The sequence below is a fragment of the Balaenoptera ricei genome, chromosome 14 (assembly GCF_028023285.1).
Source record: "Balaenoptera ricei isolate mBalRic1 chromosome 14, mBalRic1.hap2, whole genome shotgun sequence".
Classification (NCBI taxonomy): domain Eukaryota; kingdom Metazoa; phylum Chordata; class Mammalia; order Artiodactyla; family Balaenopteridae; genus Balaenoptera; species Balaenoptera ricei.
This window is the reverse complement of record NC_082652.1, coordinates 47,386,725-47,405,020: the sequence shown is the minus strand read 5'-3', so window position 1 is coordinate 47,405,020 and position 18,296 is coordinate 47,386,725. Positions and strand designations below refer to the sequence as shown.

Here is an 18,296-nt window from a genome sequence, read left to right as displayed (position 1 = left end):
TAACTACGTGACATTAAGAAATTAGGAATGCGTGAGTGTTAATGTTTATCTTCTTCAGGATTATATGAAAATGAGCACACACACTGCCTTTGGAACACATAAAGGCAGTGCACTCCCAGGGACAAGCTTATCTATCTTCTATTTTCAGCTCCTGCAAATGCATTGTGTAGAGTAGATGCTTGGCTAACATAGTGGGAATCCCCATAAAAGCAGAACTTTTTTTTTTTTTTTTACTATAACTTGAAATTTGATATATATCTAGATATATATTTTTAAAGGGATTTTGAAAAAAGAACCAGAACTTTATTGGACTTCCTTACACTTATTTTATGTTTAGTATCTTTAAATCTTTCAGATAACTATGGGTGAGATACAGAGTATGGGCTCCTAGAGGGGTTTCCGTGGTCTTAGTCCGTCCCTGTGTGTCTTGGCATACAAAACAGCTAATGTCCACTGAATCCCTCCCCCTCCTTTGTCTTAGAGGATTTTCCTTATCAAAGGCTTTGCAGGGCTCCTCTGTCGAAAGGCATTGGGGAGGATTCTGTTACTGGGGCGTTCTCACTTGGTGGTGGAATAGGCCTTAGCCATTGTACCATCATTGGTTCCTATTTATCATGTTGGGGTTTTCTGGTAACACACTTACCTTAAAGCCTTACTGATGCCTTTCCAAATTCATAAGGTGTTTCCACTTATTCATAAGGGGTTCCGCTCTGCAAGGCCCCTTCCAGAAGGTGGGCCTGAAGGTAGGGTGTTGTCTCTTTGCTCCAAAGTGCCATCCTGGCTCCCAGGCTGCATCCCCATCTGCTGTATTTTTTTTTTTTTAAAGAATTTCTTCAGTTTACTTTATTATTTATTTATTTGTTTGTCACACCACGTGGCTTGCAGGATCTTAGTTCCCCGACCAGGGACTGAACCCAGGCCCTTCGCAGTGGAAGTGCGGAGACCTAGCCACTGGACTGCTAGGGAATTCCTGTCATCTATTGTATTTTGATGATGAGTGAATATTTATGTTAGGCCAAGCCATGGACGGGAGATGTTTAGTTTTCTTTGACTCTTCTCACATGCTTCATATTCGATTTCCAGGATTCTGCGGTGAGAGGGTTTAGCTCTTACAGTTCAGTAAGGCTGTGATTTTGACCTTCAGCCTTTTGCTTGCTGGTCTCTGGCTGACAGGCCTCTCTTTTAAGTCATATGCCCGTTCTCCCCTTTTCTAACTTTGCATGCAGGCCAGTTCTGATAGGAATACCTCTCTTATCAGAGCAGATTACTGAAGACTGAAAGTCTTCACATTTTCCTAAAGTGTCTACTAGAACTTCATTTCCTGTGGGTACAGGGTTTGTGATCCAGAAGACAGACGGTAGTTTAATCAGCGGTTTCCATTTCTCATCTCTTACTCACCACATGTTGGTCTCATTCTCTCAGACCAGCTTCCTCTTACATAGCAGGAAGCTGGCAGGTCATGGTTCCCAGATTTGCATCTCAGAACTTTGTTCCAGAAAGGGACTGAAATGTGAGCTCCTTGGTTCCAAGTTTAAAATTCCCAAGGCTCTGACTGTTCCAGGTTGAGTCAGGGGCTTATTTCTAAAGCAGTCACTCATAGCTGAAGTTCCTGAATATGCATATGGGCTAGGGATTGTTCTGAGCACTTTGTACACTTCTCTTTCTGAAATCTGAAAACGACAGCGTGAGGTAGGCGCAGATGAGAAACTTTGTTCTCTTGCTTTGTACCACAAAGCTAGTGCGTGTTGGGGCAGGATTTGAACTCAGCACTTGACTTTGGCGCTCTAAACCGTACCCTCGGTGTTCCATAATTTGCTGACTCTAAAGATAATGGACCTAATGTAATAACAGCTCCAGGGCTCTCCAGAAACAGCAGCCCACGGGTTGGGAATGACTAATTTCAGGATTTTAAATGGGCTGTATTACAAAAGTCAGTTGAGTGGGTAAATCGCAGTTTCTCAAGTGTGAGGTGGTGAGAAAACATTACTCCCACCCTCTGCTCTGTGGATGTGGAAGCAGTGTGCTGTGGCTCTGTGGCTGTCCAGAACACCTTGGGCTGCTTGATACTGGCGAGGATCCCCTGGTGTACTTTCACTACCTCTTTCGAAGTGGCTCAGCTGGGGGAAGGGTGGGAGCACCTGTTCTCTTACAGTCGCAAATGGGCCTGCTCTGTGTGTACGCACGGATCAGGCCTTGCCGCTCCCCAAACTTGTCCCAGGTTCCCCCTGGGGAAATCATGCTGAGAGGTCCCATCTGGCAGCGGTGAAGGGTGAATGGGAGAGTAGTCACGGCAGCTGTATTTTGCTTTTCTCTAGTTCTTTATAGATAATTGCCTTTAAGTACTGCTGCAGATTGCAGATTGTAGTCTTTACGCACTGACGGTGACACATTTCATACCAGGAGCAAAGCAAAAGGCAATTTTTTGGTTGTAACTTTTCTCTCTCTCTCTAAGATTATCCTGAAGGCAATAATTCAAGTGATTATCTTGTTCAAGCAACAACGTATCTTCCAGGAAACTTCACATATTCGCCATACCTCCCCTGCCCAGAAAAGCTGCCTTACATGCGTAAGTTTCATCTACTTTTGACTTAACTATTTGCTTGTATTGTAATAAAATAAAATCGCATAGTTTGAGCACATCACCCTCAGGCCATTATTGGGGGTGCTCATATTCATATCACGTAGCATGTTATTTGACTTGTTTTTGAGCGGGGTGCAAAGCAGTTTTTTGGGAGGGGGAGGAGGATTGAAAAGCTAAAGAGAAAGCTTATGCCTTACCAGGAAGTAACCTCACCTCTATTGTGAGTTTGATGTGTATTCTTAAAATTATCCTTAAAATGATTTTAACATTATCTTTTACATAGATAGGAAATTAGAACGTTTCAAAGGTTTTAAGAAATTATATAAATGATTTTAAAATTACATTTCATTCTGTAACTTGCTTTCTTAATTATTTTCTGAGAACTGTCCATGCTGGTACATAGAGATCAGTTTATTTCCCTTAACTGTTCTGTAGTGTATCTTTGAATAATTGAATAAATGTACCACATTTCATTTACCTTTTTCTCTGCTGATGGAAATTTAGGTTGTTTCCACTCTTTGGTTACCACAAAGCAGTGCTGTAAGGAACAACATCATACAGATTTCCCTGTGCACGTGTGCTTGAGGGTTCATGCCTAAAAGTGGAATTGCTAGGTAGGCTGGCGTGATTGCAGTCCACAGCAGCGGTACCAGTTTATATCCCCAGGGGCAAAGCATGAATGCACCACTTTGATATTGATGGACTTTAAAAAGTTTGCTATTCTTATAGATAAAACACTTTTTGCTCTTATGACAAATCAAAAAAAGTATCTTGTTTCAGTACTTACTTTCTTCATTACTGGTGGGTTTGAATGACTTTTCCTGTGTTTGTGAGTAGTTTTGAGTTTTCTCTCCTGTGACTCAGTTACCGTTTTATCGGTTCCTTACTGGTTAATTAGATTTTTGTATTGATCAGTGGGAGTTCTTTATATATATTCCAGCAGTGACCTATTGTCTGCAATATGTGTTGCAATTGGCTAGTCTTTTCATTTTGTTTATGGAGTCTTTTATTTTATAGACGTTTAAAATTATGTTTCTAAGTGTATCAATCACATTATTTAAGGTTTTTGCTTGTTTTGGTCTTAAGAAAGCTTTCCTTATTACCCAAAAGCCATACGAATACTCTTTTATTTCCTTCCAATAATTTTACAATTTTGTTTTGAATTTTTGTGTATAATATGAGGAAGGGATCAAGATACTGTATTTTAAACATATTTTTTTCAAAATTATGAAGATAATACATTATCGTTTAAAAAAACCTCTATAATCACTCAGAAGCCACACGGCTGTTATTTTGCAGGTTTTTTTTGTTTTTTTTAAATTTATTTATTTATTTATTTATGGCTGTGTTGGGTCTTTGTTTCTGTGCGAGGGCTTTCTCTAGTTGTGGCAAGCGGGGGCCACTCTTCATCGCGGTGCACAGGCCTCTCACTGTCGCGGCCTCTCGTGTTGCGGAGCACAGGCTCCAGACGCGCAGGCTCAGTAGTTGTGGCTCACGGGCTCAGTTGCTCCGCGGCATGTGTGATCCTCCCAGACCAGGGCTCGAACCCGTGTCCCCTGCATTGGCGGGCAGATTCTCAACCGCTGCGCCACCAGGGAAGCCCTATTTTGCAGTTTTTTATTTTTTGTGTCTCCCTCCTCTGATTTTAAGCATACTTTGTACATATAAGTTAGTATCTTGATTTTTATGTAATTAAAATTCAAATATACGTTATTTTGAATTGCTTATTTATCCACGTGTCTTAATGTCCTCAGTGCCTAAGGTGTGTTTTTTATGTCTTTATGTAACTTTTCTTTATTGAGGAAGTTCATCTTTGCCTGTCATGTTTGTAGGATTTTTTCAGTATGTTGTTGATAGATATATCTGTAATAAAAAGTACGATTCACCTTTTATTATCACCTAAGGCCATGGTTCTCACGCTTTAGGGTACATCGGAATCACTGGACAGCCTTATAAAGCACACATTGCTGGACCTACCTTCAGAGTTTCAGAGTCAGTAGATGTGGAGTGGGGTCTGAGAATTTTCATCTCTGATAAGTTCCCAGGTCATGCCGATGTTGGTGATCCCTGGGCCACAGACCCACTGATCTAGAATTGATCCTGGCTGCACCATAGCTTTCATCATTCTTGGACCCAACCGCTAAGTTTCTGATTTTATTAATTGGATGCAGGGCCTGAGTATTTAAAAAAAAAAAAAAATCCTCAGCTGATTCTAATATTGTTATCTCCTTGCTGTCCCATAATAGAGAATGAAGCTATGGTTTTTGTGGCTATGTATTTGTCGTTATTTTGTCATTGCAGCCTTGGCTTTCTAAAAATGAATGTTTTTGTCTGTGTAGTACTGAAACCATTGGGTGTAATGTTCCGTTGAAATACTGATTGCAGTAGTTTCATTTTCATAATTTGCATATTCAAGGATTTATAGTTTTAGGAAATCTTTCTGTTCTTGGTTTAGTTGCCATTTTCTTAATCAGTGCTTTGTGGGTACTAATTAAAGTCTGTTTCAGAGCATCTTGCCTGCCGGGCCTTCCCGCTTGCCCTCCTCTCCCCCAGCCCCGTAACTCGTAAATGCTCCCGTCACATGCTTGAGAGATTGTGTCACGGCTGCTCCGCACTGCCTTTCGCTGAATGTCTTGGTTCTCCTGCTTCTTCTCTCTGCTTCCATCAGTCTTGCATTCTTCTGCAAGAGAGGATCACACCCGTTTGGCCAGCTACCTTTTCACAGAAGGCCTCGTCACGGCTCTGCCGGCTTTGGGTCCAGCACCAATCCCTTGTCCAATTAGCTGTGGCCAACCTGATGAGATTGTTTAGTGGAAAATATGCCCACATACAGATAACTCCTTAGGAAGGGGCCTGGCACGAGCCATCCTGGAGAGCCCCCCCACTAGTCCTGTGACCACTGCAGAGTAGAGCCTCAGTTTGCCTATCTGTAAAATCTGGGATTACATGCCAGCGTCACAGTGTTGCGAGGATAAAGAGAAGCACAGCGCTGGAAGCTTGGTAGACGTTAATTTGCTGTTCCCTTTCCTTTTCCTCACTTCTTTGAATGATGGAGCCAGATTTTACAATGATCAAGGGAGTGAGAAACCCAGGAGAAATGTGTGGAGTTAAGGCATTTTTTACTTAGCTACGCATCCTTAATTTGTTTTTAATTAACAGAATTGTTTCCCATTGATGAAAGAGAACAGCATAGTAAAATACCTAAGTATAAAAATCTTATTGTCCTGTCACACAAAATAATTGAATACCATACCTCCCCAAATAATAGTCAAGGAGAGTCTGTGTAAGAAGATGATCTACTTAGATGAAAACCATTCAAGTATGTATGATACTGAATTCCTATAATCACCAGAAGTGAAGTTAAGGCTTAAAATTGTTGTTTGATTATCTAGCTGTAACTTCTTTTTGATTTTTGCTGGCACTGGATTACCATAAAGATGAAGTTTGAACTTCTCCAGTTGGAATTCACATAAAGTTGATTTCATGGATTTCAGCATTATTTCACATTCAATCAATTACAGTATAAAATCTACTTTAAATGTTATTTGTACAATATGAGTGAATACTTCTTTGTTACTGTTAGTATTTATAGATTCTCTGGAGGGCAAATCCACTTTCAGTGTTATTATATTTATGTGACACTCTCCGTGCTAACAGTTCACTTTATCTAGAGCTGAAAAATAGTAAGTGCTTAGCATGGATGTTTTGATTTTCTGGATGAGGTTAGAGATGGAAAATGTCAGTTGTGCACTTTGCATTAAAATGAAGATGGACTTACCCGTAGATTTCCTATCTTTTAATTCCTATTCAAATAGAGTGCACTTGTAATGACTTTTATATATTTTGTCCTTAGCATTTTTGGAGTAGTTGCCTTTGCGGTTTAACCCTGATAGTTTCTATAGTTGCTAGCCTTAGGAGCATAACAAAAGCTACAAGGACTTTTTGAGATGAATTTATAAACTTCAGAGAAGCTCAGGTAATGCTTAATGTAACAAACCATCATGCCCACATTTATTGTAGAAAAGAGTGATGGGGGCCATTGTAGAGTAACGGAGCAGTCGTGACCCGCCTTCTGCTGCCCCTGTGTTGTTCGCAGGGGCAGGTGGGGAGAAACACAGCTGAGTACGTGCCTGCCGGCTGGAGCGGGTGACACATTCGGAGGAAGGGTTGTTATGTGACGAAAGGGAGACAGCAGTTCCTTCTGGAAGGAAAGAGAGACTTCAGAGAGAGGGGACATTGGAAGTGGGTCTTGCAGGACAGTTCAGCAGGTAGCTGAGGGGGCAGTGTCCTAGCACAGGAGGCCCTGTGTTCTGAGAATGGGGAGTGGTCCGCTGTGACCGGGGTGGGTGTGTAGTGGGATGTGTGCTGCATAGGGAGGTGAAGGGCCCTGTGTAAAGGACTCACCAGCCCGAGGGCTGCCTGGGTTCCATGAATCTGTTGGCAGCTGTGAGGTGGGCATCAGAGGGGACGGAGCCCCTGAGAGTGTGTGCAGAGGGTTGATTTACAGCCCAGTGTGTATCTCTCTAAGATAAGGGCACATGGTTTTCCAAGGGTCTAGGGACAAAAAAGGGTAAAAACAAGAACAGAAAACACTGCTTTTTTAAAAAAAATAATTTATTTTGGGCCGCGTTGGGTCTTCGTTGCTGCGTATGGGCTTTCTCTAGTTGCGGCGAGCGGGGGCTACTCTTCGTTGCAGTGCTCGTGCTTCTCATTGTGGGGGCTTCTCTTGTTGTGGAGCACGGGCTCGAGGCACGCAAGCTTCAGTAGTTGTGGCACATGGGCTCAGTAGTTGTGGCTCGCGGGCTCTAGAGCGCAGGCTCAGTAGTTGTGGCGCACGGACTTAGTTGCTCCGTGGCATGTGGGATCTTCCCGGACCAGGGCTCGAACCCGTGTCCCCTGCATTGGTAGGCGGATTCTTTACCGCTGCGCCACCAGGGAAGCCCCAGAAAACACTGCTTTAGGGAATGTAACCTTCATCTGCTTTAGGTAGATACATGGTGTGACGAGGACGGTAGTTTAGAAAGAAGATCCTGATGAGAAGTTGAGAATGGATGAGCATGGGGAAGTGCCGGGATCTGGAGGGGCCGTGAGGAGCTTCCTGCATGGGCCCCAGAGGAACAAGGGGCACGCGCCGGGGCTGTGGCGCCGAAGAGAAGAGACGTGGTGACCAGCTGAGGGATCAGGGTTGCTTTCCAGGTTTCTGGCTCGGTGGCCATTAACTGAAACATGTAATGCGGGGTAAACCTCACATTTGGAGAACGGGGAAGTGAATGAGTTCAATGTTGGGCCTGTTCTGTTTAAAGCTCAGGAGAGTTCTTTTGGCATCTGAATTTCTTCAGAGGGTTCTGGGCTGGAGATGAGAGGAGGTGAGGTCCTACGAGTGGACCCCTGGAGAACATCCGTGTCTGAGGGGCGAGGGGTGGTCAACAAAGAAGGGAAGGCAGCCAGGGACATAGGGGAGTCAGAGGACGGTGTTCCAGAGGACAGCAAGGAGAGGGCTCCACCTTGTCACATACCTCAGAGCAGGTAGAATGAGGGACTGTGAAAGGCCATTGAATTGGGCACGAAGAACACTCACGGAACCACAGTCGGCACAATTCCAGTGGGGCGGCAGCGTGAGAAGCAAGGTATACTGTCCTGAGAAGTGACTCAGAAGTCTGTAAAAACTAGTTGGTTTAAAACAAGGACGTTTGGGACTTCCCTGGTTGTCCAGTGGTTAGGACTCCGCCTTCCGCTGCAGGGGGCCCAGGTTCCATCCCTGGTCGGGGAACTAAGATCCCTGCAAGCTGCGTGGCGTGGCCAAATAATAATAATAAATGAATAAAACAAAGAAGTTTGGCGGGAAAGGGAAGGAGACTGGGGGGAAGGAATCTGTGGAGGAGGTGGGGTTAAGGCGAGAACGTTTTAGGAAGAGATGGACTTCAGTGAACTTTAAGCGCTGCGGGCATGGAGGGGAAGACTCTGGACGGATGGGGAGTGAAGGCAGGAGAAGGGAAGCATCCAGGGAGCCTGGATCCTGGAGAAAGTGACAGGACACAGAATGTGCTCAGGTCGAAGAACTGGCCTTGGAAAGTAGTAGGGACACATCCTGCCCTGAGGCAGGAGTGACGTTCATTTGGAGATGAGGTGGGGGGAGGTTAAGGGGGTTCAGGCCTGTTGCTTCTATGTTCCTAATATAGTAGGAGAGGCCACAGACGTGTGAGGGGGCGGCCAAGAAGGATGGAGCAGCTTGTAAAGGAGGAGTAGATATTTTGAACGTTGTAGGGCATGCAAAGTGGAGTCAAGCAATCATACATGAAAAGGTGCTCGCTAACCAGTTAGCCAAGAGAGCCCTCTCCCTACCCCGTGGGGGTCAAAATGTACAAAGAATATAACGCTTGTTTCTGCTGAAAGATTACTATGTTTAAGGCAATAAATTAGGTACTGTCACCTCAGTGGTGGGATTATGTGCTTACGTGATTTTCTTCAGTGGTATTTCTTGGGTGAAGAATTTGAGCATGGAGAATTGTTGATCAGGTGTGGCAGGTCAGGAAGGGAGGGAAAATAACAGTGTGTGTGAGTATATTGGTGTGTCTTAGTCTGTTCGGGCTGCTATAGCAAAAATACCATAGACTGGATGGCTTAAGCAGCAAATATTTATTTCTTACAGTTCTGGTGGATGGACATCTCAGATTGTGCCAGCAGATTTGGTATTTGGTGAGGGCCTGATTCCTGCTTCATAGATGGCTGTCTTCTTGCTGTATCCTCGCATGGTGGAAAGGGTGAGGGATCTCTCTGGGGTCTCAAGGGCACTAATCCCATTCATGAGGGCTTCATCCTCATGATGTAATCACTCCCCAAAGGCCCCACCTCCTAAAACCATCACATTTGGGGTTAAGATTTCAAAATATGAATTTAGGGGGTGGGGGGAACAAACATTCAGTCAGTTGCTGTGATTGGGTGAAACTCGTGGAGCTGGGTTTCTCTAAGTGTGGTCCAGAGATGATCTACACCAGAAGCCACGGGGATGCTGGTTAAAAAAACCTGGGTGGTCACAGAGGTCGGTTCAGAGGCTGAGCCACCAGAGCAAGGCCCAGACCACTCTGGACAGCATCTCCTGTTGCCACTTGGCAGAGATCACAACTCCGACCAGCCATGCCCAGAGGTGCCACTCCTTAATGCCAGAAGCTTCTGCCAGCACTTTTACTGAAAGGCAGTTTTGCAGAGTGCCCACGTCCTCATGTTCACTTCTGTTTCAGAGTCACCTTCGGGTGCATCTTGTCACTTGACTGTTTCTCTTTGCTGGAGAGGTTGGGAAAGTGAAGAAGTAGCTTCTTCCTCTGGGAGGCAGGACTCAGTGGCGGGCAGTTCAAGCCCCTGAAATGTGTTCATGTAAAGCTGGGTGCCCACAAACATGACCCATGCATGTGTACTGACACAGGGGCTCTGAGAATGGGCCCGGGACTTCCATTCTCAACAGGCAGGCCCGGTGATTCTTAGCCACTCCACCAAAATTAATCAGCTGCTTTATTCGGAGACCATAGAGACAGGAAAAATGTGGAGACAGCAGAGAGAAGCTGAAGCCAGAACTGACTGGCCTTCAGCTCTGACACTGCCACTCATTCTAGGTGACGGTGGTGCTCAGGGTGTGAATATGGAGCTGGGTGTTACATGCAGGATGTCCAGGGAGAGGAGGGCACCTCTTGGTGAATGTGGTTCGGCTGAAAGTCGTAAACTTCAAAGGAGGTAAATTTATGAAAGAAGGGAGTAATTATTTTTTGTGAGGTGTAGGTATAAGTCTGCAGAGTACCTTCTTATATGCTTCACCCTCAAGATTGTGGACCTCAGAAAGTAAGCACTGAGCACAGTTTGAAAGGACGAATAGTGTTTCACTTAAGATGAGGAGTGGAGGTGGTATTCTAGAAAAGACACTGAGATACAGTATATGGAAACTTCTTGGCAACTGAATGGTTCGAGAGAACACATTTGAAAAGGCCAGAGGGGTATGTGATATACCATATTTTCTTGACAAACCACATCATTAATTTCATAATGGCTTCTTGGAAACAAGAAAGAAGCAGTACGTTAAATGCACACACTGTAGGGTATGTCCCTAGGTCAGAATGCTAAAACATGAATGACACGTGTCTCAGAACTGAGGAAATATAGTAAGAGTGGTGGTGGGTTATGACATTAAAGGAGATTGTCATTTTTTCAATAGTCAGGGACTAGAGAACAATTTGGAAAAGTATAATAAAGGGTATGAGGCCTACAGGTGTGGACCAGAGGCTCATTGGAGGGATTACAAGGCAAAGCTGGGAGCAGATAGCAAAGACTGTTAACTAGAGGTTACAGATAGTCATTCGGAGTAAAGCAGGAGAAAACAGTGAGCCAGGGAGGAAACTAGGTGTTAGAACTGTGTGTTGTGGCCAAGATTAGGCGATGAGAACTTGGACTGTTCAGGAGGCTGGGTCATCTACACGTGGGACATCTTTTGTACGAATGTCTTAAAGGCATATTTTAGCACCTGATGGAGCCAAGGATCGGAAATGCAGGGAGGAAGGAAGCAGAGAGAGAGGTGAGACGGGATTCGACATGGCCAGCTCTGCCATTCCTACTCATCTATTCATGCATCCATTCGTTCATCCTTCCATCCATTTATTCATTCACCCATCCTGTGTCCAGGCATTGCCCTTGGCATTGGAGATGTGTGACTAAAAAACCACTCTGTTTAGAATACTAGGATTTGGGTCACTTCAAGAATAATTGAGTGAGAAGTTGTTTGTGTAGGTAGACGTTATACAATTCCAGACGTTGAGAAGCCAAAGGAAAGCACTGGACGTGGGCAGTTTCTGGTGGCGGCTTCAAAGGCGGCTGTGTGTGACCGGGGGCAAGATGACTCATGGAACCTTTCAGCCTCTGAGCTGCCCTCGGTCAGCCGCCCAGAGGGTGGGGGAAGGGAGGTGCCACCTTATCGTAAAAGTCGTTTTCTGACTTTGGAAAAGAATTCACCTGAAGGGATATTTCTAGAGGAAATTCAGGGGTTTCTCTGACAACGTCATCAGGTCTTTGGGCTGTGCACGCTGGGAACCCTGAGGGTAAAGCACTGACAAGAGCCAGAGTATCCAGAATTAGGCTTTAGAGACCAAAAAATACAGGTAGGCCCCAAACTGAGTGAAGTAGTCATTGAAACTTGTTGATTTATGGAGAAGACAGCTCTTTGGCTAGAGAGGATATGCCTTACATTTTTTTCTTACATTTCAAGTAAAATTTAAATGCAGGTAATTCATATGTATTGAATATTTGCTATTTTAAGAATTATACTTTAATAGAAAAAAATAATATCCTAAACCATGTCATGTGACGTGTTGTAACCTACACAACCGTAAACTTTTGATTTGGGCCTGTGCTGTTCCAAACGGATCCCAGGCCACTCAGGTCCCGCTTCCCAAAGCAGGAGGCATTGTTGCACGTCTTGCCAATTCACGCTGAATTGGCATTAGAGTGAATGTGCCGTGTAACCAGTGGTACAACCAAGTTATTCCCTCCCACACAACACAGAAGGGGTTGGCACCCAGGCTTTGGTGCGCAGCCTGAGACGTAGCTCACCGCTGACTGTCTTCTTCCACTTTCCTTCTAGCTAAGTGGCAGCCTCTGGTCTCTTAGGCGTCCAGTTTTCCTGCTCTTTCCTTTCTAACCCTGGTCCCACCTTCCAAAGAGTGAAAATCACTATTTACATTGTTTATATTTGTGTGCTGAATGATTGCACTGCTGGGTAAATAGGTTTCAGCCAATAGATAATGTTTTCTGACCTTTTAATTTCTAACTGAGGAGAGAGAGCATGTGTCCCCACTGGAAAACCTCAGGTGCAGCACAGAGTGGAGGTGGGGATCTGTCCCTGGAGCTCACTGGGTCCTTCCTCTTCAGTTGCCCTTGAAATCTCAGCAGGTGAAGTAAAGGGGGCTGGCCTGGCTGATTGCTTACTTCTTTGCAAGTAAAGCAGGATGCCTCCTCTCCTGGCTTTAGAGCGCTGGAATGCTTCCTTTTTTTTTTTTTTCTTTTTAAAATTTTTATTTTATATTGGAGTATAGTTGATTTACAATGTTGTGTTAGTTTCAGGTGTACAGCAAAGTGATTCAATTATAAATATACATATATCCATTGTTTTTCAGATTCTTTTCCCATGTATGTTAATACAGAATATTGAGCAGAGTTCCCTGTGCTATACAGTGGGTCCCTGTTGATTTTCTATTTTATATATAGTAGTGTGTAAATGTTAATCCCAAACTTCTCATTTATCCTTCCCCCCACCTTTCCCCTTTGGTAACCATAAGTTTGTTTTCTAAGTCTGTGAATCTGTTTCTGTTTTGTAAATAAGTTCATTTGTATCTTTTTTTTTTTTTTTTTTTTTTTTTAGATTTCACATATAAGTGATGTCATATGATAGTTGTCTTTCTCTGTCTGACTTACTTTACTTAGTATGATAATCTCTGGGTCCATTCATGTTGCTGCAAATGGCATTATTTCATTCTTTTTTATGGCTGAGTAGTATTCCATTGTGTATATATACCACATCTTCTTTATCCATTCCTCTGTCGATGGGCAATAAGATCGTTTCCATGTCTTGGCTGTTGTAAATAGTACTGCAGTAAACATTGGGGTGCATAAGTATCTTTTCAAATTATGTTTTTCTCTGGATACATGCCCGGGAGTGGGATTGCTGGATCATATGATAGCTCTATGTTTAGTTTTTTAAGGAACCTCCATACTGTCCTCCATAATGGTGGTTTACATTCCCACCAACAGTGTAGGAAGGTGAAACACTTTCTTGAGTGAAACCTGGAGGGGACACCTGGTAGGTAAAGGAGATGAGAGTAGCCTTAGTGGGTGCAGTAGGGAGGAAGGACTTGAGGTCCTGACCACAGGCTCACCTCGAGAGGTTCTTTCCACTGAGGGTAGTTTGGAAACCGTGTCACCACTAGTTCATCTTCTCCATGCCTCTTCCTGGCCACTCTCTATAATGTGCCCCTTTCCCTTCACTTCCTATGCACAGGAAATAAGTATTCTTTCTAATAGCATGTGTTGACTAGCTGGAGCTGGTGTATTAAATTAAGAATATGCAGATTATGACCTGTTTGAATAAAGGGGCATGAGCCCCCCACACGTGGTTGGCAGGTAGCTAGTTCCCTCAGCATCTGAGCTCCCGCTTTGGGGAAGTGGAACCCACAGGGTTGTTTTGATGGAAGGTGCAGTTTCAATACACCCACGCCAAGGAAGTAGAGTCGTAAGCTTTCTTACTTACGGATCCTGGGAGCTGGGGAGGAGGGTGCAGAGAGCTGGTGGGAAGGGCAGTCTTCCGTCCCCGGAGATGAGAGCAGGGTACCAAGCATCTGTTTCTTATAAGGTGGTTGGGGCAGAGGTCACAAAGTTTTCTTGGCCTTAATTCTAAGTGGTTGTTTTAAAAGGTGCCTCTGGAAAAGCAAGGTGGGAACTTACGGCAGGAATCCTAAACTCAAGCCCTTATCTAAATGTCCAGACACTGGATGTGAGCAGGGATATCGCACCGTGAAATGCCTAGGCAGCAACTCAGAAAAACAAAAGTTGTTTTTCTCATCACAGTTGATCCCGTGATGCCTCAGCATTAATCTTTAGGGAAAATCATAGGCACCGTCTGGACGGTGGAGATAGTAAAAGCCCCTGGCAGGGTTTTGATCACCCAGCACACGAAACATTTGAGCAAAGCAGAAATGCCATCAGCAATATCACTAGACAAATGACAATTTGAAATCCCATCTGTAACCACTCTCCCCCCATTAGCTGGGGTCTAGCCAAGAAGATAAATCAAAGCCCTTGGATAAGGTTAAGATAGGTATTTGATTTAAAACTTAGGTGAGATTGTGGAATACTAGTACCACATCTCGGGCCATCTTTTGTACATTTGTCTGAGTTTGTCCAGAACTATTAATGTACACACAGCAGGTGGTGCCCCTTACAGCACGTACACCTCCTTCCTGGGCCAGTGAGTAATCTAGAGCTAAACGGTTACCCACGCTGTCTGTGCTGAAGAATCACACTGCTGCTGCGCTGAGGCTGGGCTTTGGTCTAACAGCCCAGAGTGCTCGGCTGGGGTGGCTCACAGGTTGGGGTTTGCTGTAATGTTGTTTTATGCTCAGTGCAGGGTCACCTCGAGGCGCCTCAGTCCTGTTGAGGGTAGTAGCAGACCTACTCCCAGTATAATGGGGGTGAATATGGCAGGCTTTGACATGAGGGGGCAGAGAGCTGAATTGGGAGGGTCTGTTCAGTGTTGTGGGTGTTCTCAGGGAGACTGAAGTGCCCTGGTGTGAGCAGACAGGACTCCGGGGTGCGGGGAGGTGGAGGGAAGGAGAAACGCGTGGAGAACCACGTGTGTGACGACACCAGGGCCTGGGACCCACAGTGGGCACAGGCTGCGGGATCAGGGAAGCCAGAGGAGTCAGGGTTCCCCCCCGGGTGGCAGAGCTGCAAGGCCCAAGATGGTGGGGATTATACTCCTTGGGACCAGGTGTGGGTCCCGTTCCTCCATGTATGTGGTCAGGGCACCCATACCCATGTCAGGAAAAGGTAAGGTGAAGGGGCCACCACTAAAAGATTTCTAAGAAAGGTTGTTCCAGTAGTGACTTCTGCTATCCTACTCGCTATGCCTTGTAATTTACAGGGTGCCCTTCATTTATGTTTGGAGGGGTTCGGGGAAGCAACGTAATTTGGGCTCCAGTGTCAATGAGAGCATCCCAGTGGATAATTAGAGAAGTGAGCAGGTGATTGTCCCCAAGCGGAGGGACAAGCTCAGGGAACTGCAGGGTCCCTAGGACAGGGGCCTTGGTGGCCATCACTCTCACCAATCAGGGCGTGGGATGCTGGGTTCTGCTGCTGGGGCGGGAACGTCCTGAGAGGCGACAGCACCATCCTTTGGGATGGGACCACCGTCTCCTGAAGAGCCTGCAGCACCTGAACAAAGGCTTCTAACTTGCGTTCAGCTGTCCCGAGATTAAGTCATCAGGGACCCTGATGTCTGGAGCTGCCAGTGTGGAGAGCTTGTTGCTCATCTTGTGAGGGAGGCCGAGTTTCTTCCTTCTGTCTCTGTGGGCTCGGAGGCTTGGAGGGGTCTCTTTCTCTGTAAACAAAGCTCGGAACCAGTTCCAAAGACCTCTAAGAGCCAATCAGTGCCCTTCTCCCTCTTCTTTTGAATGAATTTTTCTAAAAAACCTTGCATTTCTATCATGGTATAGTTAGGTGTCTCTGTTCCTCATTTCACACTGGCCATCGTTGGATGTTTTGGTATGATGGCTTGTAACAGGGAAGGCCTGGGACAGAGGTCGCCTCTTCCCTAACTCCTGTGCTGCCACCTCCCATTCTAGGGGGTCCCAGTCAACTGCTGAGGGTCAGGGTCCACCTCCGCCTGCACCGGTGCAACATTAGCAGATGTATTTGGGCAAGCTCCAGGCCCCGAGAACGCAGCCTTCACGACTTGCCATGTAGATATGCCACTGTGCTCCGTAACGCCCAGGCCGTGGGGGTCTCACAGGCTTCTGGTAGTTTTCTAACCTCCTCTGGGGACGTGGGAGGAGCCGGTCCCAAGCGCGTGGGGCCCCACGTTTTTAGCAGCATGTGATGCACTTGCCTTGCAGCGCTTTGCCTCCCGGCTGCCACGAGGGCCCTGTTAGTGCTGCCTCCTCAGGGGTTAGGCCGGCTCCCCAGGTTCAGCACCCGGTCCTGACCCGACGCAGTGGGCCCAGCAGCCGGCCTGCCCCTCCGGCTCAGGGGCCCTGGGGAGCTCTCCTTGGCTCCCAGTACGTCATAGCCTGCCCCCCAGCCCCGTCCCTGCGTGGGGGAAAGAGGCAGAGCCTGACCATCCAGGTTAGCTCGCCTTGGCCCAGTGCCCGGACTTGCATATGCGATGGTAGCCCATCACCTCCCCACCTGACACCGAGTGGGGTCTCCTTTGGAGAATAATGGGAGACAGGGCTGCTTCCGACTGGGGCCTGCTGGCTCGTCTCTGCAGCGGAGTCTGACCTTTTACAGCACCAGCAGTTTAGGGTGGGGACTCTCAGCAGAGCCGGGCGGCACGACACACAACAGCAGCGCAGCGGCCCTGACTGCCAGCCAGCCGTGGACCCTCCCAGGGAGACTGAGCGGTCTGGAGGGGGAGGAGAGCCACCCGCAGCTCCAAGGCGTCGGATGGGCGTACGGACTGCGCCCACGATCCCATCCTCCTCTTCAGCTGTATTGAGCGGCTGGAGCTGGTGTGCTGAGTTAAGAACATGCGGATTATGACCTGCCGTGTGAGGGGGCACCAGCCACCCTTACTGCTTGGCAGGTAGCTCCCTGGGCATCTGAGCTCCCACTTTGGGGAAGTGGAGCCCAGCGGGTCATTCTGATGCAAGGTGCAGTTTCAGTACACACGCAAAGGAAGTAGAGTCTCAGGATTTACTCACGGATCCCAGAGGGGGCCAGGGCACAGTGAGCAGGGGGAGTGCCGTCCTCCATCCCAGGTCACCAGCCAGCAGGAGATGGAGAGCAGGACAGCAAGCACCTAGGACTTACAAGGTTGCCGGGGTGGGCAGGTCACTGACTTTCTGAGGGCTTAACTCTGTTTATTTTAAAAGGTTCCCCGGGAGAAGCAGAGCAGGTACTTAAATGGTGGGAATCCTAAACTCAAGTTCTTTATTTATTTTTTTTTAAAAAATAAATTTATTTATTTATTTTTGGCTGCGTTGGGTCTTTGTTGCTGCGCGCGGGCTTTCTCTAGTTGTGGCGAGCCTGGAGCTGCTCCCCACTGAGGTGCGTGAGCCTCTCACTGCGGCAGCCTCTCCCGCTGCGGAGCACGGGCTCTAGGCGCACGGGCTTCAGTAGCTGTGGCTCACGGGCTCCAGAGTGCAGGCTCAGTAGTTGTGGCGCACGGGCTTAGTTGCTCCGCGGTATGTGGGATCTTCCCGGACCAGGGCTTGAACCCGCGTCCCCCGCACTGGCAGGTGGATTCTTAACCACTGCACCACCGGGGAAGTCCCTAAACTCAGGTTCTTATCTAAATATCCAGACCCTGGGTGTGAGCAGGGTTATCACACTGTGAAATGCACAGGCAGCAACTCGGAAATAAGTGGTTGTTTTTTCAGAGAAACAAAAGTTGTTTTTCTCATCACACCACCCCGCCGCCACCTCCACCTCCACTACTTAGTGTTTATTTTTCTTTCTCTCTCTTTCTGATCACACACTTGCTGTTTCCAGTGGTTACGCTGCCTGTCCTGGAGCTTGTCCCCCATCCCTTCATACCCACCCCCGGTAGTGATGTTGCTATTACTCCTGGCATGACAGCCTCATGCCACTGGGTCGTCTTCGGCCTTCAGCCAGTAAGATATTAAGATTTCAGATCAAAGAGCAATAAGCACATAGAAAAGCTGCTAAGGGTCTCTGAGGAATGTGACTGGGGGGGCCGATGGAGAGGGAGGTGAGCTTCGGGTGCCTTGGGCATCAGGGATTGTAAGTGATGGACACCAGAGGCCCTGTTTATTGAGGAGAAAGATATAAGGCCTGCCTCTTAATTTGCTGGCACATGTGTGTTCAAGATGAAAATTAAACTGCAAATGATACTGGAGAAAACTGCTGACAATAATGTTGGTTACAGCTGTTGAAGCTATAAAGCTGGAAAAAGGCAAAGAAATTGGTTTAAAAGTGCATAAGGAATACCAACTTCAGTTCCTTA

General features: G+C 46.5%; 1 protein-coding gene across 2 annotated transcripts in view; it reads left to right on the top strand.

The window, feature by feature from the left end:
- Positions 1 to 18,296, top strand: part of B4GALT6 (beta-1,4-galactosyltransferase 6) — a 66,460-nt gene that overhangs the window by 23,169 nt on the left and 24,995 nt on the right. For both annotated transcript variants that reach the window (XM_059894068.1, XM_059894067.1), the window contains exon 3: positions 2,453 to 2,566. In XM_059894068.1, the coding sequence (XP_059750051.1) occupies positions 2,453 to 2,566 (114 nt within the window). The remainder of the gene's footprint in view (positions 1 to 2,452; positions 2,567 to 18,296) is intronic.